The sequence below is a fragment of the Danio rerio genome, chromosome 21 (genome assembly GCF_052040795.2).
Source record: "Danio rerio strain M-AB ecotype USA chromosome 21, GRCz13ab, whole genome shotgun sequence".
Lineage (NCBI taxonomy): Eukaryota > Metazoa > Chordata > Actinopteri > Cypriniformes > Danionidae > Danio > Danio rerio.
In genome coordinates, this window is record NC_141041.1 from 3,647,501 (window position 1) to 3,675,338 (window position 27,838).

Consider the following 27,838-nt stretch of genomic DNA (forward strand, 5'->3'; position numbering starts at 1 on the left):
ACAAGATTGATGCTGTAAAAGGAAAGGAACCTTATGAAATTGAAAATAGTCACATAAACCTTTCAACGAAAGTTTATCATTAGGTGAAAAACACTGGCTGTGCAAATACCCCACTGAAACAGAAAATTGAGTAGGCTTTCTTTTTGCACATAATTCTCTCAAAGATACTAATAGTAAGAGAATGAGCCAATCAAAACGCAAAAGCAAATGCTCAGCTAGTAAACTAAACATTGTAAACAGCTGTAGTACGTTTCTTTTGGTCCGGACCAAGGTTACAATGAAACATTGTACCATTTCGGTTAAAATTCAGAACAGACCGACTGCTCTGAACTAAACCGGTTGAAACAAACCAAATAGGAGTCACGTGAAAACATTTACATCAGCCGTTGGCTAGACAAATTTCCTCATCTGCAATTTGTTTGGTCAAAATTAATGCATTGGATAAGTAAACAAAGAGCGAAGGACAGTCGTTATCTAGACGAATTTCCTGAACCGCATTTTGATTGGTCAAAATTAATGCGTGGGATAAGTAAACATAGAGCTTCTATGAGCAGATTTTCATTGATCCACTTTTGCCGCACATCCATGTATGATTGCCGCTTTCACACCTGTCCAATCAACCCCCATCAAAAAATGCAACGAAACTCCTGACTGCTCTGAACTTAACCAGTTGAAACAAACCAAAAGTAGCCGGGTAACAATGTATTTTTTAAGTCGTTGGCTGGACGAATTTCCTGAACTGCAGTTTGATTGGTCATATTGAATGCGTGGGATAAGGAAACAAAGAGCGGAGAAAAAGTTAGCAGGCAGTATGGCCCTCTTCACAACTCCATCTTTGTCCGTAACCTGCTATAATTGCAGTAAGGTGTCAAAAAGTGCATGTAGCAGCTTACTACAGCAGCTGTTTTAGTCCAAAAAGGCAACATACTTTTTGCATTTGTGTTAGTTTACGTTCTCACCCCAAACAAACCATTTGAGAGTTTGTTTGAAATAGTACTGAGACTACTACTTTGAGAAATTTTCATTGGTCTTGTTTTGCTGTGTACGATTGCCGCAACAAACTTGTGACTGCTCTGAACCTAACCAGTTAAAACAAACCAAAAAGTAGTCACGTGACAACATCACTTGTTGGCTAGACACATTTCCTGATATGCAATTTGATTGGTCAATTAATGTGTGAGATAAGTAAGCAAAGAGCTGAGGATATGTCAGTAGGAGGCAGTATGGCCCTCTTTACAACTCCATCTTTATCCGTGATCTGCTATATTTGTGATAAGGTGTCAAAAAGTTAGTCATAGCTTACTACGGCAGGTGTTTTAGTCCAAAAAGCCAAAATACTTTTTGCATTTGCGTCGGTTCACATTCTCACCCAAAACAAAAAGCTCCAGAGTTTGTTTGGAATAGTACAGAAACCACTTCTTTGAGCAGATTTTCATTGGTCCGGTTTAATGCGCACTTGATTATGATTGGCACTTTCACACCTGCCCAAGTAAACCACACCAAAAATGCAAACAAACTCTGGTACTAACTATAAAGGAAGTTCAGTCCCAAAGCAGTGGACCAATCAGAATAACTCTGATGCGGGGTTGCAAGCTTCTGTTTACGGTAGCAAGTTGGCACACTGTAAAAATTCTTACCGCTTTAAATTTTGTAGTTCAATCAATCTAACTTTTCTAGTTATTTCAACTCGCATCAATCAAACTGACTTAAAATATTAAGTTTAAAAAATTGTTGAAACCTGAATAACTTATAAAAATGAGTTTAAATATTTGTTGTCTTGACTTTGTTATTACATTTCTTACAATGCATGACAACTGTTTTATTCTATGGCAACTATGGCGGAGGATACTCTTTAAAGTGCCAATGAAATCAAAACTAACCATATTGATTTTGTTCGCTCGCATTGCCAGTTTTGTGGTGATCAATTCATCTGTGCATGTCATTAAGAAAAAAACAAAAACATTGTTTTTCCTTGTAATTGAAATCTGAAAATGCACTTCCTGTTTGTTCTCAGGTAAATTCTCAGCTATTGTGCGTGGCTACTTAACCACGCCCCTCCAACTATCAGACAACAAACAGAAATGGTGTGGAGGAGAGGTCTGTTCGGTTGTAATAACTCTCCCCAATCACTTTTCCCCATGTTTCAGAATGAAACGCCTACTTTACAACATCCAATCAGCTTGCAGTAGAAAAAAACAAGCCCTGCCCATTATTTTCTCATTTAATATTCTGTTTCTCTATGTACTGCGTAATAATATGTAAAAAATAGTGGCAACTTCCAGTTCATATGGACTTTTAAATCGTATTTTGCATTTCTTTAAGTGCAAATCTGCGTTCTGAACAGCCTATCAGGTGTATGGAACATCACGAGGGATTAATAAATGACAGAATATTCAATTTTTTTGGGTGAACTAATCACTTAACGAAGTCAGTTTGCAGCCTCAGGAATAGGCGGAGCTCGTTCCAGCCTCACAGCCCAGGGGTCAGAGGTCGGCGAATAAAAGGCCGGATGAGGCAGAACGTCCTCAGTGGCCACGAAAGCAAAAACGCCACGCTTCCGGCTCGCGTCCTCTGAGATGATCTTTCTGTCTTCGATATCGCCCTCCTCCAGCGTCTTTGGCTGCTGTTTCTCCACCATCTGAGCGGCAGGGAAGCGCAGGGTCCGGTCCGGCTGGAGAGCGCTGGGATCGGGAGGGAAGAGAAAGTTGCTGGAGCGCCAGGCAGACGGTTTTCGGCCACGGCGTGGGCGCGAGACACGGCAGCTTTGCCTCTTGATGTGCCGGTGCAGGTGGTCGGATCGCGTGAAGCTCTTGTAGCAGTGCTCACATTGGTACGGCCGCACGCCTGTGTGGATGCGCAGGTGGTTCTTCAGGTCATAGTTATGAACGAATTTGGAGTTGCAGTGCAGGCAGATGTACGGCCGCTCGCCCGTGTGCTTGCGCATGTGGATCTTCAGCTTGTCTTGCCTGGAAAAGAGATTAAAAAAAATCCAATAGTTTAAATCTTCACTCTAAAAATGACGTTTATTAGTGAAGTTTATTCATAAACAAATTTCGAGAGGATCACGTGCTTATGATTGTTCACAGCTGTTCCAACTTTAGCTAATAACTGATTATCCTATCAGACGATCCTTAACTCACTATAAATAACCAGACTTTTCTTATCTCAATATCTTCATCTTGAAGAAACCCCCCCACCCAACCCTACTTTCCCTCCTTTTAAACGGGCGTCACGGTGGCCAGCGATTAGCGCTGTTGCCTCACAGCAAGAATGCCCCTGGTTTAATTCCTTTCCAAACCAGATGGCATTTCTGTGCGGAGTTTGCTCGTTCTCCCCGTGGTCGCGTGGGTTTTCCCCGGGTCCTCCGGTTTCGTCCCACATTTCAAAAACAAGCACCCCAAACAATTAATCAAAATACATTAGCTAAACTCTGAGTACACCTTTCAGCATACATATCCGACACTTAGCTACAACAAGCAAGAGAGGGGAGTCATCGAGATCTACCTGAGCTCAAACTCCCCTCTCGCCTTGCAACGGGAGGGAGCCCAGGGCTCGAGTATCTTATAAGCTCAGGGCTCTCTCCCGGGACAGCACGCCAAACTAGCTTTACTATCAATCATCAGCTAAGTGTGAACTCTTTAAATGAGCTGAAATGACATGATTCTTGAGTTTTTGTGGGGGAGGGTGTGACACCTTGGTTGTTTTAAGTTTAATCTTGTTTCAAGATTTAAAGATTTATTCACTTCAAAAATTTCTTTAATAAAAAAATGACGTTTGCTGTTTTATGTTCAATCTACTTAAATTGTTAGAAGAAAATAAGAGGTTAACTTAATTCCTTCATGTTGATTCAACATAAATTGATTGTATGGAGCCCTGAATTTTATTACAGTGTTTCAGGCATATATTTAAAAGAAAAATCAGCTGATGAACCTTTCAAAGAGAGACATTTTTATGTAACGTTTGTTCAGTTTCAGTCTTCACATTAAAATATCTTGCTTGTTAAGAGAAACAAAGTAATTTGCCATTACAATATACTTGAGGGATAGTTCACGCAAAAAATTAAATTTACTCACTTTTTTTTTACTCGCCCTGAAATGGTTATGAAGTTTTATGAGTTTCTTCTGTTGTAGAAAGTTGTTATTTTGAAAAATGCAAAAAAACTGGTAACCATTAACCGTGTCTCATTTCAGAGGCTGCATCCTCCGAAGGATGCAAACTTCAAAGTTGAGTCCTTCGAAGTCCACACAGGCTGAACTGAGCATTTTGAAATGAGATGATCTAGCCTACAGATCTCGTCACCAGGCAACTGCAACAGCTGCTGTTAGTGAGCAGTAATAAAATTTGTATTTTTTAAACTTTTTTTTTAGCAATCTGAAGGCAAAACAAGGTTTATAAAAACTGGAAATAAATTTCCTTTGACCCATACATGTACACATAAACATGTAAACTGTCTATAAACTCACTTTTTAGTAATACATCTCATACTCTTTTTGTTTTTTAACGTGTTTACATATCCAAGTAAAATAAACTTAATTCATACATTTAAACCAGAGTTTTCTTTTAAAAGCGTCCTGCCGTTTTTGGCGCACAATGAACCTTGGGACTTTCGAGGCCGCGAAATATCCACCAATTGTGTCCTAATTAACTGGAAAACGAAGGACACATTTGGAGGCTGCGTTTAAAGGAGCCTTCAAATCTTTTTGAAATGAGGCTGCCTTCGTTGCTACGCGATGATGACGCAGCGCACTTCGAATGCATCCTTCGGAGGATGCATGCAGCCTCTGAAATGAGACACAGCCATTGACTCCCATAGGAAAAATATACTTAGTAACGTCAGTGGCTACAACTTTCCAGCTTTCTTCTTTTGTGTTTAACAGTCGTAAATACTTTTTTAAAAAAGTTTTGAAATGGTAAATTATGACAGAATTTTCATTTTTGAGTGAACTATCACTTTTAAAGACCTCAAAATACTAATTTGTTGTCATTTAAAATGTGTATTTCACATTTTGTGTGACTCTACTATACGAAACCAGCCATAGGGTATTTTTAAATATCAAGATCTACAGGTCCTATGAAAGCTGAATAAATAAGCTTTTCTATTAATGTCTGGTTTGTCAATAAGATGATATTTACTAATCTTTACTAATACTCAGCAATAATATTATTTATTAATCAATAGTTGAAAATCGGATATATAAGTTAAAAGAATAAATAAAGAAAATCACCTAAAATGATGTTTATTTGATATATGTTATCAAGATATGCATTTATAGACTTTTATTATTATTATTATTATTATTATCATTATTATTTACAGATTTTAACCAGGACTTTTTTGTTCACACACATTCTTCTAAACTTTTTAGTTTTTTGTCACAAATATGAGCACAGCTCTGTACGAATCCACACAGACACACTGCAAAAATGCTTACCTTATCTTTGTCCTGTTTCTAGTATAAATATCTAAAAAAAAAATGTAATCAAGAAGCATATTCCAGACTAGCGAAAAATACTGTCTTGTTTTAAGAAGTAATATGGCAAAAATCAAGAGTTACGTTTGTTTTAAACAATCTGCCAATGGGGTAAGCAAAATAATCTTTTGTCAAATATAAAAAACAGATTATTTTGCTTGTTTTAAACAAAAACTCACTTAATTTATTTCTTAAAACGTGACTGTTTTTTGCTTACCTAGAAGTATTTTCTTGATTTATGAGTTTTTAGATGATCGTATTAGAAACAAGACAGAAAAAATCTATTGAGCCAGATCAGTCTAAAAAATATTATATTTACAAACTAAAATTCCCACAGCCACAACACAATTCACATGCACAAAATCCAGTTCAAAGTTCAAAACCCGTTTCATAAATACACAAATCCAATTCATTTGGTGAAAATATTGGTGATTTTTACTTGTGACTTCATAAATATAACGCACAATTTGTGAATCGTGTTTTGAATCGACTTGTTTTAAAATGTATTTCTTAGAACAAGACAATTGTATTTTTTGCTCGTCTAAAAAATGCTGCTTGATTTTTAAAAGTTTTTAGATATTTGGACTAGAAACAAGACAAAAAAAATCTATGCAAGATAAGGCTCAAAATAATACATCTACAAACTAAAATTCACACAGCCACAACACAATTCACATATACAAAATCCAATTCAAAAGTTCAAAACACTATTCATAAAAACACAAATCCAATTGATTTGGTGAAATATTGTGTGTTGTATTTATGAATCGTGTTTTGAATCTACAAATTGGATTTTGTAAACGTAAATTGTGCTGTGTACGTATGAATTTCATTTGGTAAATGTATTATTTATGAGAATGATCTGGCTCCGTAAAAAAAATATAAAGCAAGCGTTTTTTCCAGTGCTCACACACTTTGCAAAAAAATCTTTACCTTAGATTTTTTTTGTCTTGCTTTTAGTATAAATATTTAAAATATCTTAAATCAGGAAGCATTTTCTATACAAGCAAAAAAATATTGTCTTGTTTTAAGAAATAATGTGTCAAAATGAAAGTTTAAGTTTGCTTAAAACAAATAATCTGCCAATGGGGTTAGCACAATAGTATTATGCAAAAAGAAAAAAGAAAAACAAGATTATTTTGCTTTCCCCATTTGCAGATTATTTTGATTGTTTTAAACAAAAACTCAATTTATTTCTTAAAACAAGACAATATTATTGCTCGTCTTGAAAATGCTGCTTAATTTAAGAGTTTTTAGATATGTGTAAACTTGAAACAAGAAAAAAAATTAGGGAAAGCAGCACACGCACACATATTTTTATAATTTTTTTTGTCTTGTTTCTAGTTCAGATATCTAAAAGAAATAAATAATGTCTTGTTTTAAGAAATATGCCAAATAACAAGTGAGTTTTTCCTTAAAACAAGCAAAATAATCTGCCAATGGGGTAAGCAAAATAAAAAAATCTTATGTTAAAAATGAAAAAAAAAACAAGATTATTTTGCTTGAGAAAATGCTTTTGAGTTAACAGTTTTTAGATATATGGACTAGAAAAAAGACAAAAAAATCTAGGGGAAGGAAAGCAGTTTCTGCAACACACACACACACAAACACACACACACACACACACACACACACACACACACACACACACACACACACACACACACACAGGTGTACGCCTTCATACTTGAAAAGCAGACAGCTGCAAGTTGCTCAACAGAAGCAGTGACACAAGAAAAGCCAGAGAAGGCGAAAAGCGAAACGCTCAGGATTTTGTGCTCCTGTTATGTGGTATCCAGATGAGTTATCCAGCCTCCGTTTGATCTATTTCTCACTCTAGATCTCACTCATCGAAATTTCATTCCTCTACAGAGCGTTTGAGCCCAAAAGTGAAATGTAGGTTTTATAATAACATCACTCCGACTCCTTTGTGTGTTTTTATTACAGTGTGGAAACCTCATGCAACCACAGTGATGCATAAAGTGTTTCACAGCAGGTTCGTCCTTATGATGCTGCTCTAGTTTTCACGCGCCACTTCATTGTTGTAACACTGAAGCTCGGCAGTTCAAAGAGGCTGTTTATTTTCGCAGACAGTCGGTGTAATTTGTTTGAGGGAGAAAAAATGAAAAAAGCATGCTGGGTTACATGACGGCGAGTCCGAATTATTTTTCTGCTAAATCCGTCATTGTAAAACATTCACGCTTTATTCAATTTGTCTGCTCCTTTTTGATGCACGTTCACTTTTAAGTGTGTTTCTCTTGCACTCTGTTTGCTTGAATTGATGTCAAAAACAGTCCTGAATTGTTCACCCAAAAATGAACATTAGAAGTGATGTTCATGTCATCGTATGGGTGGAAAAAAGCCTTTTTTTCTATACAGAACAAGGAAAGTTAAAATGATTTCGACTACTAGTAGTTGTTGCCGACGGCTTGCTCTTTGCAACTCTCACATGGTTACCCACTGAAGCTAAGCAGGGCTGCGCCGGTCAGTAGCTAGATGGGAGACCACATAAGAAAGCTAGGTTGCTGCTGGAAGTGGTGTTAGAGAGGCCAACAGGGGGTGCTCAACCTGCGAGTCCTAATACCCCAGTATAGTGAAGGGGACTCAATACTGCTCAGTGAGCGCCGTCTTTTGGATGAGACGTCCTGACTCTCTGTGGTCATTAAAAATCCCATGGCAATTCTCGTAAAGAGTAGGGGTGTCCTGGCCAAATTCTGTGGTTGGATCCCTAAATTTGCCCACTGGCCTCTGTCCATCATGGCCTCCTAACTATTCCCATATCATAATCGGCTCCCCATGTCATCACTCTCCACGTCTCCTCTCCACCAATCAGCTGGTGTCTGGTATGTGGTCTGGCACAATATGGTGGATGCTGCACACTGGTGGTGGATGAGGATGGATGAGGATTGTGAAAAGCGCTTTAAGTGTCTAGAAAATGTATAGTAATAAATCTAAGGAATTATTATTATTATTATTATTATTATTATTATTAGTAGTAGTAGTAGTAGTAGTAGTAGTAGTAAACTTGTCCTTGACAGGAAATTTGTTATGGGCATCACGATATTGATGCAGACATTTCATAAAAACAGTACAAAATAGAGTAGTTACAATAATTATAATGCTCATTAGGAGAAACTCTTGTTTAATAAATCCACTGAAACGGGTGCAAAGGACTCTACATCTCCTACCAGAGGGAAGCAGTTCATAATGCGGAAAAAAAATGAGTTGGATCATTCAGAATCCTTTCCATCTGTTTTTGAATTCTCATCTAAAACTTGAGGATTAAAATATTGATCAATATTAAAATATAATTTTTGATTATGCAAAGTATGATTGTATGCTAAAGTTTGCCTGAATTAAATCTGCGGATATCAGGATGCTGTGCACTGTAAAGTCATTCTATGGTCATTTTTTTTGCTTTAAAATTGCTTAATGTCTGTAATAAAATCTTATCAATTTTATTATAGTAATTTAGCTATTACATTTGAATCATTTAAAAAAGAGAAAATATTAATTAAATCCAACAGGATTAAAGTGAGCATTTTCAAATTCACAATCATTTTCTGTTACAGTGATCAATAATTAAATCAATAATTTTAGTTAATATTTGCTAAGTACTGTTTGCAGTTACTCATTTTGAATGACTCATTTTAAATAAGCCAGTTTAATTGTTACCCAATCCATATTTGCAGAATTTAATTATTAATATTGCTTGTAATCTGTTACCTCAGTTTTATTGAGTAGATATAGGGTTATTTTTTACAGTGTGTAGTTTATGAAATCAATAAAATCCTACTTGTATTGACATCATGCTGCTTTGTTTACTTCTGTAACCAAAGCAACACCATTATTCCTGCAGTTCTATAAGTGCCAACCTGCTGAATTCACTAGATTTAATAGATTTTTATTCAGTGTATGAATTAAGTTTTATTATTGGATTCATTTCTTACATTAATGTTTAGTAAATATACTGTAAGTTAAAATCTCGCCAGTGTTTCTGCTTGAAAAGTGGTTCTAATGTCTTAAAATGTATGGAAAGAGTCTTTAAAAAGGTCTTAAAAGATATTGAATTTCACTCTCTGATTCCTATATAGTCTGTAATATATTGCATTAATAGACCTGACAAGTGTCACTAATCTTCTTTATTGTACTCTATTTATCTCTATTTAGGATCAAGACCCTAAAAGGGTCAATTTTAAAGAGTTATAAAACAATATTTGTGTGGTATTTTGAGCTGAAACTTACACATACACACTCAAGGAACATTAGAAACTTATTATGCATCTTGTTAAATGGGTCCCCTTTAATATTGCATTAACAGACATGACCAGTATAACTAATCTTCTCTATTGTACTCTATTTTCTCAGGATCGTAGGCTAAAGTGTGCATTAGTATCACCTTAACTGGACTCACCTGGTGAAGCGGACCTCGCAGATGGTGCACATGTAGGGCTTCTCTCCGGTGTGTGTTCGCATGTGACGTGGCAACTTTCCTGCACCTTGAATCACCTTGTTGCAGATTGGACACTGCTGCGACGCCTTGGGCTTCATCTTCCTCTCCTCTTCCAGCTGCCACGGAGGAAACAGCGTCCCGAGATGAGAAGCGGAAAGAAAGTTCAGGTAGGACCGTAGATCTGTTCCCTCTTTGATTGCACCAAGCGAGGGATCTGCAGTCATCCCCAATCCAGGACTCATGAAGTCTTTGAGGAAGTCTCTGTTAAGGATCGGGTTCGTAGGTTCGTCTTTTAACTCCTCTTTGATGACTTCTTTTTTGACCGCAAGGTCTAAAGGGCCGTTTTCCAATGAAGCATTTGGGAATGGCCGTCGGGGCTCCAGAATCTGAGGGTAGCCTGGGAATTCTGCTGCCCACATTGGAGGGTAGAATCCTGGGAGTAGACAGATGCCGATATTCAGTAATTAGATACAGTTTAAGTCAGAATTATTAGCCCCCCTTTTAATTTCTTTTTTCTTTTTAAAATATTTTCCAAATGGTGTTTAACAGAGCAATAAAATGTTCACCGTATGTCTGATAATATTTTTTCTTTCTGAAAAAGTCTTATTTGTTTTATTTCGGCTAGAATAAAAACAGTTTTTAATTTTTTAAAAGCCATTTTAAGGTCAAAATTATTAGCCCCTTTAAGCTTTTTATTTATTTATTTATTTTTTTTTACAGTCTACAAAACAAACCATTGTTATACAATAACTTGCCTAATTACCCTAACCTGCTTGGTTAACCTAATTAACCTAGTTAAGCTTTTAAATGTCTCTTTAAGCTGTAATGAAGTGTCTTAAAAAATATCTATCAAATATTATTTACGGTCATTAGAGGTGAGTTATGAAAACTGTTATGTTTAGAAATGTGTTCAGGGTTCAACGCTAAGGATTTTTTCTACTACTCCAATCGGGCCAGAGGTTTAGATTTTTACTTGCCCTGCAAAAATTTTTATTGGCCCCACCAAAAAGTTTAAAAAATAAGAAGTTAATACTTTTTTTTTTTTTTGCCAAATATTAAAAAAAATATGCCAAAAATAAAGTCTGCGAATCAAGCATTTCAAAAGTTAATAAATGGTTAATGAGCAAAATTCTTAGTGTTATGCAAACAAAAAGAGCGGTATGGAAAATGTAGAGGTGTTTTATTGCAGTTCGAAGTTATTTAACAAAAGGTGGCTGACTTGCCAAGCTGATGGCAAACTGTGCAAAACATCACTTCATTTATTTGTCGTGTTGTTCCCAAGTTAATGTCTGCTTACAAGACGTTAGGAACATGACATTTTCATTTAGCCTTATAATGTGATGTTGTCGCCATGTTGCCATTTCTTCACTGTACTGATTGTCACCAGAGCTGCGTCCCAAATCGCATACTTATGCACTATTCTACGCCATTTTGTAGTATAAATAGTGTAAGTAGTGTGTTCACACTGAAAACTCTAAAAATAATAAGTGCACTTTAATTACCCGGATGATGCACTTATTCAGCCGCTAAAATGAAATGTGTTATGAAGAACACTTCACGCACTCAACGAACGCAGGTTTGCTCATGTAGCGGAAGGGGCGGAGCTATCGGGCGCACATGTTGGACAACTTTATTTTGGATGGTGAATGTGGTTATACTCACGGCAGGTATTATTTGATTTTTCGGTCGTTTATCTCACTGATTTGGCGACCGTCAAACGTCATCAGGGAAACAGTTTGAATTTCCACTTAGTAAAAAAATATTAGTGTGCCATTTGGGACGACACTACATACATATACTATCCTGTTGAGTGTGTAAGTGCATTAGTACACAGTGTATAGTGTGCCATTTAAGACGCTGCTTAGGTTATGGGGAAAAACAGCATGCTCAAAACATCTAGAGGAGCTGAAAAGCAATATAGTATCTACGTCATCACAGAGAATATAGCATTTAAAGACTTAAAAGATCAAACTTAAAATGCACGCAATTGACAAAAAGTCGCAGGGAAATTAAACTTAAGTGACAAAGCAGCACTGTCCTAATCGGGCCAGTAATAATCCCGTCTACAGTCCCAAGTGTCTCTCACGCTGGCCCTGGGCCACCGGACAGTCCTTATTGTTGAGCCCTGGTGTTGAAAAAAGTCTTCTCTCTGCTAAACAGAAATCGAGGAAAAAAAATAAACAGGCGGGCTAATAATTCACGGGGGCTAATAATTCTGACTTCAGCTGTATATGGTCATAATGAACAAAGTGACAATAAAAGGTGACTTATTTTTTTTATGTTCAAACTTTTTTTGCTCTATCCACTTAAATAATGACAAAGGGAATACTGTTTCCAGGTCTAAGCTGTTACTCAGTTGAATTGAGAAAATATTTGTTAATGACCACTTTTTAGTCATGTCACACATTAAAGTGAATTTTAAGATAAAATCATGGTGTACACAACAGTCTCTGGACTTGCTGCATCACAGAAGCTACTTAACAATTTATTAAAACATTATCACTTTCTGGCCCTCTGATATTAGGCATGGATATATATTGCTAGTACTACATCACTTTGTAAACATCTGTTATTACCATTTGATGAGCCTCCCCGTATAGTTTGAAAGAGCACTTGGACCCGGAAGCTGCTTGCATAATGTCACACTTAACAAGCGGATTGCTTACATTATTGACATTTATTTATTTGAATACTTGTTTATAACTTAAGCAGAATTACATGTCATTAAGGGACATGAACAGCAGCATCGTGAGAAAGTTGGAATCGCTTGTTGGACAGTACAATATTTTTTATATACATTTTTTTAATGTTGGACCTGTTGGAAGTGTTCCATAATTTATAAAAATTTACTTTATATTTCTAATTGTTTCAAGCTTTTTCCCTGAAATTATAAATAACGAATATGAGCACATGTGGATGAAATTTCAGAAATTATTTTATTTTACATGCTTTAAAATGTGTTTGTATGTGTGTGTGTGTGTGTGTGTGTGTGTGTGTGTGTATATAATGTGTATATGTATGTACATATGTACAGTTAATAATAATATATATATATATATATATATATATATATATATATATATATATATATAATGTGTATATATATATATAATGTGTATATATATATATATATATATATATATATATATATATATATATATATATATATATATATATATATATATATATATACTATTAACTGTTTGAATTTTAACAGAAACATTACTATATCATGATATACTGTATATTGTTATCAGGATATGAGATAATTTAAATTTTAATGTGACATTTTTTTCATATTGCCTGGGATATCATCTTTTTAAGATGATTCAGTTTGTATTTGAAGTGTTGTTCATAACAGATCCCAATGGATATATAATTAATAATTAAGCCCCTTGGAGGCTTAATTGGCTTATATCGTAATATATCTTAATAGCTCAAATATTGCATCTTTTACATGTTATTCTGGCCTGTTACATGCTGAAATATGGATTGAAAATGTTTTTACTATTTATAGAGCAATTGTGCATTAGCACTGTGCAGTAAAATTGGTTAATTTAGCCAAACCCATGGGGAAAACCTCTTATTAATCTTTGCTGATGCTCATTTCTTAGTTATCGGTAGGCTCACACGGAATCAGCGTGCGCGGAAATGTAGCCCTTATTGAGTCTATATATTTACTTGTGTAAATGTGTGTAAATTTATTCCGTTTTTAAATTAATTTTCTCTAATATTGTGATATAATAATAGTAATGTTAAAATGTTCATATGATTCATTTACAGTACAGTTTGTAAAGTAATGTTTTCTGTCTTTTTGTAGATATATGAGAGACTTGCTTTGTTTACTAAATAAATGAATCTGATTGGATATATACACACACACACACACATATATATATATATATATATATATACACAATGTGTGCATAATATATTATGTGTGTATTTTGTAATTGTTATTGTATTTTGTATGTAAAATTTTGTATGTATGTATTTTGCAATATTGTTTTTCTAATACCATCATAAGCCTACCTGGGAGAAGAGGTGAAAATCCTGCACCTCTTTCCAGGCCGGGAACTTTCGGGTACAGCCCTTCTTGAAGTAAAGACTCAATGGAGAAGTCCTTCAACGCTCTGCCCTCCAAACCCTCAGGTGCTCTGGGTTTATCAGATTGCGGGGCTTCTGGAGTGCCCACTTGGGATCTTTGGGACTCATCCCGACCTTTTTGGGAGCTGCAAGACGGACTTTCCGCTTCCCTCACCTCCCAAACTTTTCCCTCCTGAACATCCACCCCATCTCCTTGCGCGGACTTCTCGCTGTTATTGTCCTCGAACTCTCCATCTTTCGAGTCGACCTCTTCCTCCATTTCTTCCTCTTCTTCTTCATCTTCATCGTCCTCATCATCTCCCTCAAATTCCTCACCCTCCACCTGCCCTCCTCCTCCTCCGCCTCCACCCGTGTCCATGATTTCCAGACATACGTTAATAATGCAAGGGATTTCCAGGAGTCTGGCTGCGCTCAGAATCTCCTTGACGTTGGATGCCGTCACTGTTAGCGTTGACGTGTAGGCGAACTCTAATATGGCCGTCAGGGATTCTGGTGCCACAAAATCCAGCTCGTAGATGGCATGAGGGTTGGTGTCCCGACTGGAACCGGTGGCCACTGTGAACAGTTTTTTAAAGTACTGGCTGCAAGCAGCGAGGACTGAGCGATGGGTGCGGTACTCTTGATCTCGGACAACTAAAATGACGTCGCATAACAGGCCGTCCCGCCGCTGCTCATTCAGACTGCATAGGACGTCATTACTGTGGTTTGGGAAGGGGATTCCAATCAAGTCCTCATCTGTGCGTGCCATCCTCTTCCAGGAATCTGTGCACAAGGTAAAGAAAAATTGGTATTGATATTTATAGGCCAAGCATCCTGTTTAATTCACAACCTGTTCCACCACTCATTTCAGAAGTTTGTGTTGAATCAAAATGTGCAAAGTTTATTTATTTTGCAAGCCCTGTAATTCTTTAGGTGAATACTTAATCCATGCAAGTCAATCTACAAAAACGAAAGTTTGTTTTGGTAATCTTGTCAAATTCTGAGAATCTTCTTCTTTTTCTCTAATGTCAGTTTCATGGCTTCATCCACAATATTCTTGGCCACGCCCCTCTTACCATTAGTTTGCTATGAGGGAATGATGCGCAAGAAGAAATCCAATTGAAACTGTATAATGAGCAGGGGCGGGGAAGCACATCAACACACTGAACTAACCGTCTTAAGCAAATTTCACAGCAGTTCACTCAAACTATAGAAACTTTAATTTGTCACTTCTTGAGTGTTTAATTGGAGTTATAACTAAACTCCAAGGACTCTTGGCCACTATTGATCACTATTGATACCCATTGTTATATAGTCTGTACGTAGCTTATCACTACAAACCATCAAAGTCACCTTTCTGCCTTATACTGGTTGCTCATGGTAAGCAGGTTAGTACCTGGATGGGAGACCACGCGGGAAAATAGGTTGCTGTGGGAAGTGGTGTTAGTGCACTCAATCTGCGGTCTGTGTGGGTCTTAATGCCCCAGTATAGTGACGGGGACACTATATTGTCAGTGAGCACCATCTTTCAGACAAGACGTTAAATCAGGGGTGTCCAAACTTAGTCCTGGAGGGCCTGTGTTCAGCATATTTTAGCTTCAACTTGCCTCAATACACCTGCAAGGATGTTTCTAGAAAGCCTAGTAAGAGCTTGATTAGCTAGCCCAGGTGTGTCTGATTGGGGTAAACTTTGCAGGACAACAGCCCTCTAGGACCGAGTTTGGACACCCCTGCGTTAAATAAAACGTAAAGAAAGCCCATTGTCCTAGCTAAACTCCCACTGTTGGCCCTTACCGGTCATGGTGACTGTAAAACACTTTGGATGTATGGCCTTACAGAATAAACACGCTTTATAAATGCACATTAAATTACAAAATAAAAGTTCAGTTTAACTTAAATTTTAAATGGCCCTTTTATTTAATGAAACCAATTAAATAATAATAATATAATAAAAAAAATTACTTTAAAACAACAAAACGAACAAGCATTTAAATGTTCTTTTGAAAGCTTTGTTTTGCGTACAAACATACATCCAAAATTCCCGTTTTGGTCTTGTACAATTTTAAGTAATTTCTGATTTCGACACCCCCAAACCCTCAAAGTTTAATGTATCGGGTTTTAAATGTTAGGCATAGAGCAAAAAGCTAATGCTTCTAAAAAACTATATGTGTATTCCTTTTCTGCTAATGTTATATTTTGGTAAATGATTATACTTATATTAAGATATATATGTAATTTTTTTATTTTTGTATCACCAGAAAGAATTTTGGCTATTTGACATAGTGATATTTGAGCTAAATAAAAAAAAAAAAGTTAAGTATTTAGCAATTGTGTGTGCTTGCACTTTGTGGTTAAAGAGGATGTCTCGCATAATCAGATAATTTATTAGCTCCAAGAGAGCGTGCAAGGAGCAAATCTTTGTTTCTGGGCCTCTAAGATTGCAATCTCTAAGAAACTCCACTGACTTCTGCTTTTTGCGCCATATATTGATGACAATGGCCATTTTGTTGTAAAAGATAACAAATTAAATCTGATCTTCTGCATTGTGAGAAAGGCTGACACTTATCTTTGACATGTTCGGAAAGAAAAGAAGACAGCACAGGAAGGCAAAAGGGGTCAGGCTCTAGTTTCTGCTTTCCACGGGAAAAAAAAAAGTGTCAGGGCAAGAGAAAACATAACCCACCGCCCCCAGTTTAACCCTCATTGCTCTCAGGACTGATACTGTGTTTATTCGCAATTGCTTTTAATAAATTAACTGTCTTGAAATTTAGTTTAATTCATATAGTTTTTTTGTATATTAGTTGAGCCCAATTCACTAATGACTTTGAAAGTTGTAATTAACAGACATAATACTTTGCAACCTTCATTAAGTTGTACATTTAATAAAAGAGTAAAATGGCAGTTACTATTTGAATTTGAAAGGATTTTTGGCAGTTTTAAAAAACAAAAAGGCGGGAAAAAACTTAACTCGGACACTGAGAACCATATCAGAATAAAGATATGCTTTCATCCTATTCTTTATAATACCTTATTGCCTTTATTAGATTTTTCTGTTTATAAAATAGAAAAATACACAAATTTAGCCCAACAAAGCCTAATTTATAAGCACTCTTCTAAAGTGCTCCGCAAATCTCATCTAAAAATAATAAAGACTTTGAAAAGCTGCATCTTTTAGACATAATACATTTGTAACCTTTATTACGTTTAATAAAAGTGGGAAAAGGCTGTTAAATTTAAATTAAAGTCTGTAGATAGTTGTGCTTTAAAGTAAAGTTTAGCAGTTGAGATTTAAAAAAACAAAAAGGTGGGGAAAAAAATCCTAACTCTGTAAGAAAGTTGTCAGTTAAGATTTTTAAAAAACAAAGGCGGGAAAAAAGAATCTTAACTCTGGAAGAAAGTTTGGCAGTTGAGTTAAAAAAAAAAACAGAAAGGCGAGAAAAAAGAGTCTCAACTCTGAAAAGAAGTTTGCCAGTTGAGATTTAAAAAAACAAAAAGGAATCTTTAACTTTAACACAAGAAATATTTCTGAATAAATATACTTTTTATATTATAAATTCTAGTCTGATAATAATTTTGTTGGCTTAATTTAGAGTTTTACATTGTAATAAAATGTATTTAGCCTAACAAACCCTTATCTAGCGCTATTAAAAAGTGCACCATGAATCTAGTCTAAAAATAATAAAGACTTTAAAAAGCTGCGTTTTTCCAGACATAATACACTCTAATCTTTATTAGGTTGTACATTTAATAAAAGAGGGAAAAGACTGGTTAATTTAAATTTCTAGTTTGATAGCTGTAAGAACATTTCTAAATAAACTTTACTCCTATCACTATCAAATCTTATAATTATTTTATAGTTTTGAAAGGAACTTTGGCAGTTGAGATTTAAAAAAAAAAAAAAAAAGAATCTTAACTCTGAAATAAATTGTGGCAGTTGAGATGAAAAAAGGTGGGAAATTAAAACCTGTAACTCGAACACTGAGGACATTTCTAAATAAATTTGACTCCTATTTCTATCTAGTCTTATAACTTTGATAGTTGAGCTTCGAAAGGAACTTAGGCAGTTGAGATTTAAAAACAAGGAAGGGGGGCTATCTATCTAGTCTTATGATAACAATGATGGCTTAATACAAATTTTACATTTAATAAAATAGGAAAAATAACAAATGTGAGCTAACAAATCCTAATTTAGAAGCGCTCTTCTAAAGTGCACCACGAACCTTGTCCAAAAATAATAAAGGCATTTGAAAAGCTGTATTTTTCGGACAGCAGCTTTTCTGATGGTCTTAAACTACAGGCCTACATGAATGGAGCCTGAATTGTACCTGCGGATTCCCTGAAATGTTTACAGTGACTTTTTAAGAGGCATTTTGGCAGCATTGTCCTTCATTCATGGCTATGAATAGAGTTTAATCTCAGTGTGTCTCGTCCCCGTGGTCACTGGAGGCATGTGGATGGATGCTTTCATACGTCCCGCCACCGCCGAAGCTGTTGACTGGCGTTTAGTAGGCCAAAAAAAAATCTTCTGCGCCAAAGTAAATAAGCTTTAAACGTCAACATGACTTTTTTTCTTGTACATTGTCTGTCTTTATTCTCTATATTATCGAGCTTAGCACTTACTAATCAACATTTTAATGTCTTTTCTGTTGTTGCTAAGAGACGGTTACTATAATTACCTTTTGAACATTACGTCCAATAACCAGCAACATATCTTTTAAATGAAGAATCTCGTGTTTCAAACAATATGACCCTGCAGGTGAATACACATTTATAAATATAGATTCAAGAGAGGGGATTGGATCTGTAAATGCAAACATATATGATTGAGTTTGAATTCTGCCACAGAAAAAATGCAGATGTTTGATTTAGTTTTTTTCTTTTCTGATTCTTAAGAACATCTTTGATTTTTTTTTTTTTGAGTGTATAAATAACACAAACTCTTTTTATTTATTTATAAAACGGTTTTATTGAAACACTCTTAAGAAACTTCTCTTTGAATTCTGAATTGTCTATAAAAAGTTCTTCGCAATTGGAGAATCTGTGCAAACTTTTAATAGTATGAAAAAATATTTACTTTGACATTTAATACATTGTTGACTTTATCATGATTTGACATTGGCAAATATGGGAGAAAATTTGTAGAAAATTATGATTAGAAGATTTTAAAAAGGGAAGAAAAAAAAACATTTATTTATTTATTTTTTGCTATATGCCATCTTATAATACATGTAACCTTACACGTGTGAAATTAACCCTAAATCGAATAAGACGGAAAACTATTGTGGTTGAACTGGCCACTTTATTAGGTATACCTGCACAACTGCTTACTAATGCAAATTTCTAGTCAGCCATGGCAGCAACTCAATGCATTTAGGCATGTAGACATGGTCAAGATGATCTGCTGCAGTTTAAACCGAGCATCAGAATAGGGAAGAAAGATTATTTGAGTGACTTTGAACGTGGCATTATTGTTGGTGCCAGACGGGCTGGTCTGAGTATTTCAGAAACTGCTGATATACTGGGATTTTCACGCACAACCATCTCTAAGGTTCACAGAATAGTCTGAAAAAGAGAAAATATCCAGTGAGCGGCAGTTCTGTGCCAAACCTTGTTGATGGTTAGAGGAGAATGGCCAGACTTGTTCGAGCTGATAGAAAGGCAACAGTAACTCAAATAACCATACAAAGTCTGCAGAAGAGCATCTCTGAACACACAACACATCGAACCTTGAGGCGGATGGGCTACAGCAACAGAAGATTGTGTCTTTTGATGGTTACTTGCTGCAGAATAACGCACCATGTCACTGAATTATCTCAGACTGGTTTCTTGAACATGACAATAAGTTCATTGTACTCAAATGGCCTCCACAGTCAGCAGATATCAATCCAATAGAGCACTTTTTGCATGTGGTGGAATGGGAGATTCACTTAATGGGAGATTCACTTAATTTATGTGCAGCCGGCAAATCTGCAACAACTGCAAGATTCTATCATGTCAATATGGAGCAAAATCTCTGAGGAATATTTCCAGTAGCTTGTTGAATCTGCGCCACGAAGGATTAAGGCAGTTCTGAAAGCAAAAGAAGGTCCAACCTGGTACTAGTAAGGTGTACCTAATAAAGTGGCCGGTGAGTTTGTATTTAAATTCAAATTTGTAGTTGCATAGTTAAACTTTTTAAGGGCTTTTGGCAGTTGAGATTTAAAAAAAAAAAAAAAAAAGGCGGGAAACAAATAACCGTTTCTGTAATAACATGATGCTTTTTGCCAAGTCTAAAAATATGTTGTTACCTTTACTAGATTTTTACATTCAATAAAATAAGAAGAAAAAAAAACTTTCTTGTAGGTTTATTTAGTTGAATGGCTGACATTTGAATGAATTATTGGCAGTAGATGTAAATAAAAACAAAAAAGGTGGCAAAAACATCCGGTACATGTCAAGCGATGCTGCAACATGATAAAAAAAATACTTTTTCCATGTTTAAATGAGTTTTTGTCCTGAGCATTCATGATGACGATGCACACAAGTTTCTATTTTAGAAACAGTTTATATATCTGCAAGATGAAAAAAAGCATTAACTACTATGAAAATGATCACCTCAGGTGCTGATTTTGTGCTTTATTCAGTGTCAAAAGTGCTAATGAGAATGTGAGCACCTTTTTACATGCCATAGAGGTTTAATATTTATTAATTACATCACAAACCTGTCCATTTTATTAAGAGTGCAGTGTATATTCTTAACGGCTGCTATTAAATGTTATGTAATGTCATGTCTGGTGCGTACAGACCAATAGCATGTCGCTGGAATCTTGTTGTTAGGACATGGCGTGATGTGCTTTATTTTAAAATGGTTCTTCATAATGATGCAATTCTAGAATTAGCTTAAAGAATTGTTAACTAAGAAACATTTCACAGTGAACACTGTAATTTTTAAACCCTTTTCTATCTAGTCTTTTAATATTTTGAAGACCCTATTAGAATTTTACAATTAATAAAACAGGAAAACAGGAGAATTTAGCCCAAGACAACCTAATTTATAACCGCTCTTGTGAAGTGCGCCACAATCTCGTCTAAAAATATTAAAGACTTTAAATTGCTGATTTGAAAATGCTTCTTCAGGATGATACAATTCTGAATAGTATTGTAAATCACCCATAAAATGCAGTCTTTTAATTTTGTCAGATGGCGAACAGAGAAGGACATAGGAAAAGGGAAGGATGAGATCTCTTCCTCTCCCCTGAAGTTCCCTGACAGGTCGGGTAAAACTAAAAAAAAAAGAAGAAGAAAAAAGCGTGCCCCACCCTGGAAAATCCAGCCAAGATAAATAGGCGTTTGGAGCTAAAAACAACAGTAGGGAGGGAAAGAAAAAAGCAGCGAGGTCTCCCACCCACCCTGGAAGCACATGCATTTCTCGTCTGGTCTTTTCTCAGTCCGGCCCTCCACACCTCCTCACTCACGCCCTTAATTATAGTGTGTGTGTTTGAGGGCCGACACACGCGCGCAACACTGACTAACTGCTGCAGATCTTCCCTGTTTACTCCCTACTTCTGACATGCCTCAGTTTGTTTCAAAAACAACTTGAAAACATTTGCAAGTAAACTTTACGATCTAGCGTGTAGAATTAAATTAATTTTATGTAAAACACATTCTCTAATCTTTTATATATTTTAAAATAAAATATTTTGTTACAGTCTTCAAATTAATTTTTTAAACTAGAGATTTCTGTATTTTAATATTTTTTTTTCTTGATGTATGATATTACTTAAATGGAAGTAACATAATAATTATGATAATTTAAAAACAAATGAAACAAAATTGCAAGTAAACTTCACAAATAAAGAATTAAATGTGAATTTTGCGAAATAGAAAAACTAAAAGTATATTTTTGTGACAGGCATACTCTTGATAGTCTTTATATGATTTATTTTAGAGTCTTTAAATTTAACTTTTTACACTAGAGATGTCTATATTTTAAGATTTTTTTTTGATGTACGATATTATTAAATAGAAATAACATAATGAATATGATAATTTAAGAACAATTTAAAGTTTACGAATAAAGAATCAGCAAGTTACGTGCTGAAATAAAGGAGAATTTTGCAAAGTAGAAAAACTGAAAGTATTTTCTGACTAATGCATACTCTTAATAGTCGTTTTTTGATTGCTTTTAGAGTCTTTACTTTTATTTTTTTACACATTTATTTTTACAATAAAACAATGATAACTGTAGTATTTTTGCATGTTTATTGAATTAATGTAAACCTTAAATCAATTACAAAGAATTTACAAGTAACACTGAGTTAAATGTGATTTTAACTACAAATTGCTAAATGAAAAGTTGTAAAAGTTTTAAAACAGTAAAAAAATTAAATAAATTCAATTCTAATAAAATGTAAAAATATACTAAAACTAAGAAAAAATATATTTATTTACTAAAATAAATAAATATTTATAAAATGTTTTTTTTCTTTCAACAGGATATATATATATATATATATATATATATATATATATATATATATATATATATATATATATATATATATATATATATAGGTAGATTTATGATATATGGTAAATATATATATATATATTATATAAATATAATATTAATAAACCTTATTAGATTAAAACAATTTTTTTTTTTTGCATTGATCACATCCTTAAAGCAAAATAAATCTTGTGCACTGAAAAAAAACATGATTTATTGGATTTATTTATTGTACTTGGTTGCAAACAATTAATATAAGCTGAATTCTAACAAACAAATTAATTTTAACATTACTAAATTTGATTTGGTTGTTTAAATTTAGCCCATATAAATTGTTTGCAACCGCTTACCTTTAATAAAGAAATACTAACTCCAATGAATAAAATTAAGTAAAATTGTACCAAACAAACTTCATAAATCTCGTTTAAATCCTTTTTTTCCTTCATTTATTGTTGTCATTTTCTTTGCAACTCTTCTATAATACTGACCGTATACCTCAATCAAAACGCCACATTTTAATGTTTCATATTTAGTCTGTGAAGCCGTTGTCCGTGTTGTTCCCAGCGTGTAAGTGAGAAGTGACCCACAGACACAGATGCTATCAGAAATCCTGTCTGAAGTGTTGATGTGACACTGCTAGTAAAGATTAATATCACATCTCACTTTGTCCATCTCTAGACACCGCTTCCATATCTGAGCGTGTGTGTGTGTGTGTGTGTGTGTGTGTGTGTGTGTGTGTGTGTGTGTGTGTGTGTGTGTGTGAAAAGATTCGATAATCTGTTGGAGTAGAGTTATCCTACAGACGTGCTGCAGGGTTGCTTTTTGTGGTTTGCTTGTTGTTCATAATGATAAGAAGACGTCATTTTCCACTAAGTCGTATTTTTTCATACAGTTCACACAGGCTACTCATTACTGTTTGGGGAAACGTCATTTGTTTGGTTGTTTTTATGAGATTATGATCGAATATGTTATTATCCTGTATTAACTTTTGTTTTAACTCTTTTAACTGCCATTGTAAGCGCCTGGTTGATCTTTTGTCCAAAGGTTATCATTAAAGTAAAAAGTAGCTCAAAATTAGTGGTGTCAGGAGCACAAATTAACCAAAGAAAATGCTTGTAGTTCTAAAAGTAGGGCAGCATGGTGGCTCAACGGTTAGCACTGTTGCCTCACAGCAAGAACGTCGCTAGTTCGAGTCCTGGCTGAGCCAGTTGGCATTTCTGTGTGGAGTTTGCATGTTTTCCCCATGTTGGTGTGGGTTTCCTCCGGGTGCTCCGGTTTCCCCCACAGTACAGAGACAAGCGCTGTAGGTGAATTCAATAAACTAAATTGGCCGTAGTGTGTGTGTGTGTGTGTGTGTGTGCATGTGAGTGTGTGAGTGAATGTGTATGGATGTTTCCCAGTATTGGGTTGCGGCTGGAAGGGCTTCGCTATATATAACAACGAATGCTGGAATAGTTGGCGGTTCATTTTGCTGTGACGATCTCTGAAATGGAGACTAAGGTGAAGGAAAGGAAACCGTTCTTAAGTGCTATAAGTCATAAAACATTTTATGGGTCAAAGATAAGGCGTCCTATATTTTGGTCTCACAATGAATGTACTAAAGTGATTTATATATACAAATGTGCAAGTATAGTGTAGTTTTAATGTGTTAAGTAACTTTTCTGAAAATGAAATGACAAGATATTGTTAAAATTACATTGCATTGTCAGTGAAACACTTATATAAATAAAACACACACACACACACATTTAATTTCTTTATATTTGATTAAGTTTACTACTAAATCAATAAACACCAAGTCATATTTAATTCTTTTTTATATTATTAGTTTTTAATGATTTTTTAGGAACATATAACTAATAGGAACAGAAACACACACACACAAACACTTTTATTTATATATATATATATATATATATATATATATATATATATATATATATATATATATATATATATATATATATATATATATATATATATATATATATATATAAATTATTATTATATATATAAATATATATAAATTACATGTGCATATACACACATACATCCATTCCACACATACATGCTTGAATGCACTGAAATATTAAACTAACCTTGTATTTTATATATATATAGAATAAGTATAAAATAAAAGATTGTCAAACTGATGCATAACCTCTAGAATTATGTAAATGTTATATAATTGTAAATAATTATATTGTCGTTGTGGAGAAAGCCAGCCATTTATTGCATTTCTTCTCAAAGAACTCTTAGTGCATCTGTCATTTTTTTCCATTTTATCAGCTTCTGCTATTATATCTTTAATTCACAATTAAAATGAAATAAATCAGTGTACTTTATTATATTTTTGTTATTTAATTTCTATTTAAGTAACATCATATGCTGAGAAATAATCCTAAAGTGTAACCATCGCTGTTCAAAAAAAAAAAAAGAAATATGCAAATAAACCTAAGAGTCTTTTAGTGTTATCAATTGAGTATTTTTTAAAACATGCCCAACAAGACTTTTCACTTAATTTAGAGGGAAAAAAATTAAATAGTAAACTTTTAAATGTGTAAGACAGCCAACACAATTTTACAGCTTTATTGCAGTTTTATTAATCCAAATGATTTGCATGTTTTGCTTTTAACTTTTCCTTTAACGCATATTTGTAGCCTTTAAACATTTGCAGCATTTTAATATATATATATATATATATATATATATATATATATATATATATATATATATATATATATATATATATACACACACACACACAGTTGAATTCAGAATTATTAACACCCATTTAAATTTTTTTCCTTTTTAAATATTTCCCAAACAATGTTTAATGGAGCAAGGAAATTTTCACAGTATTTATGATAATATTTTGTCTTCTGGAGAAAGTCTTATTTGTTTTATTTTGGCTAGAATAAAAGCAGTTTTTATTTATTTAAAAGCCATTTTAAGGTTAATGTTTATTTTTAGGCTAAATCTTGCCATATTGAGCGTTCTGTTTAAAGGGGGTTCAGAAATTAATCTTCAGGATGTATTATAGTGTGTTAGTCTGCAGTTTGTGGAAAAAGCTGAAGAAAATACTCCTACACAGTGTCTGCTCTTTAGCCCCAAAAAAAGCCACGCGTTCATTTTAAAAAAAAATTTTTTTGCACAGAAAGGCATTCTGTGTGTTTCCTGCAGCTCTATTTAAAAGAAAAATGTTTGCTAGATGTTAAGCTTTGATATTGCATCATTGTCAGCAGAAATTAGCATGGAACAAGCACGTCACAAAATCGCTCTACTTTTTTATTTTTCACCAATCACCTCTGACATTTTTTTCGCGACATGAAAGCAATATTAAAAACGCTTCTTTATAAAAAGAGGATGCATGCAGAGTGATTAATCAAAACATTGAATATTTATCGCACATGAAGGCATAGATCACGAAATTAAAATGAACTTCATGTGGTTTTTTGTGATTCATAAAATGCAAAAGAAACAAACATATAAATGCAAAACATGATTATTAATACATGTAGCTCCTAACAATACATTGAAAAGATCCATCTCTGCTAGAAATGCAACATTATTTACAATCTTTAATTCACAACCTAAGCACTTTTTTCACAATCTGAAGTAGGGCTGAGGAAATTATTAAATAATGCTCTTTTTTTTATGCGCAGACTAATCATTTGATTTCATAAGACCTCAGCATACCATCACTCTGTGAAAAGCAATCAGTTACTTCGTTTACAATAAGTAAACCCAGCTTGGAACTTGAAGTTGACTTTCCACATGGTTCATTTATTTGATCAATATAAAAGCAACAGGTTTACTCACTTTTTAAGTAAAGTCAACTAATCCCTTTAAAACAAAAGTGAGTAAAGCTGTTGCTTTTAAAGTCAGCTAATCGCTTTAAAAGCAACCGGTTTACTCCCTTTTAAAAAGTAAAGTCAGCTTATCGTTTTAAAAACAACAGGTTTACTCACTTTTTAAAAGTCAGCTAATCGGTTCAAAAGCAACTGGTTTACTCTCTTATTTTAAGTAAAGTCAACTAATCGCTTTAAGAACAAGCTTACTCACCTTTTAAAGTAAACTAATCGCTTTAAAACCAGTTTACTATTTTTTTTGCTCAACTAACTGCTTTAAAAGTAATGGATTTACTTGCTTTATTAAGTAAAGTCACTTTTATTAAGAAATGTCAAATAATCGCTTCATAGAAAAGTGAGTAAACCTATTGCTTTTAAAGCGATTATCTGACTTTACTTTAAAAAGTGAGTAAATCTGTTGTGGTTATAGCGATTATTTGACTACTTAAAGTAAGTGAGTAAACCTGTTGCTTTTAATGTAAAGTCAACTAATCGCTACATTAATAAGTTTACTCGCTTCTTAAAGTCAACTAATCACTTTTAAAGAAAAAGACTTTATTAAAAAAGCAAGTAAACTTACTGTTTTTGAAGCGATTAGTTGACTTTACTCTAAAAAGTGAGTAAATCTGTTGTGCTTATAGCGATTATTTGACTACTTAAAAGAAGTGAGTAAACCTGTTGCTTTTAATGTAAAGTCAACTAATCGCTTTAATAATAAGTTTACTCACTTCTTAAAGTCAACTAATCACTTTTAAAGCAAAAGACTTTATTAAAAAAGCAAGTAAACTTGTTGTTTTTGAACCAATTAGTTGACTTTACTTTAAAAAGCAGGTAAATAGTGAGTAAATATGTTACTTTTAAAGCAATTAGTGGACTTAAAGCAAATAAACCCATTACTTTAAAGCGGTTAGTTGACTACTTAAATGCAAGTAAACTTGTTGCTTTTGAAGCGATTAGTTGTCTTTACTTAAAAATGCAGGTAGATCTGTTGCTTTTTAAAGCCTTTAGTTAACTACTTGGTGAGTAAATCTGTTGTTTTTAAAGCAATTAGTTGACTTCAACAAGTAAGTAAACTTAGTAATTAGTTGACTTCACTTTAAAAGCAACAGGTTTACTCATTTATTTTAAGTAAAGTCAACTAATCGCTTTAATAACAAGTTTACTCACGTTTTGAAGTCAACTAATTGCTTTAAAACCAACAGGTTTACTCACTTTAAGTAAAGTCAACTAAGTGAAGTTTATTTATAAACTAATTTGGAGAGGATCTCATGCTCATGATTGCTTGCAGCTGGTCCTGCATTATACTATTTATGATTCACCAATCAGACGATTCCTAAGCCACTATAAATAGTTTCATATAACAGCCATCTTCCTTTTGAAGAATCCTCCCTTCCACCCCTACTCCTCCTCCTTTCCTAGATGGGTGGCCCAGTGGTTAGCACTGTTGCCTCACAGCAAGAACGTCACTGATTCTAGTCCTTACCAAGCC

The 27,838-nt window shown here is 34.2% G+C and overlaps 1 protein-coding gene and 1 long non-coding RNA gene across 3 annotated transcripts in view; one reads left to right on the top strand and one right to left on the bottom strand.

The window, feature by feature from the left end:
* The window catches only part of LOC147838686 (uncharacterized), a 1,589,207-nt gene that overhangs the window by 1,557,506 nt on the left and 3,863 nt on the right, over positions 1–27,838 (top strand). The gene's annotated exons all lie outside the window — the stretch shown is intronic.
* Positions 1–27,838, bottom strand: part of zbtb7c (zinc finger and BTB domain containing 7C) — an 80,919-nt gene that overhangs the window by 2,098 nt on the left and 50,983 nt on the right. For both annotated transcript variants that reach the window (XM_087300499.1, XM_087300500.2), the window contains 3 exons: positions 13,957–14,793; positions 9,886–10,357; positions 1–2,966 (listed from right to left, as the gene is read on the bottom strand). The exon at positions 1–2,966 is cut by the window's left edge and continues 2,098 nt beyond it. In XM_087300499.1, the coding sequence (XP_087156625.1) occupies positions 2,429–2,966; positions 9,886–10,357; positions 13,957–14,793 (1,847 nt within the window). In that variant the 3' untranslated portion in view covers positions 1–2,428. The remainder of the gene's footprint in view (positions 2,967–9,885; positions 10,358–13,956; positions 14,794–27,838) is intronic.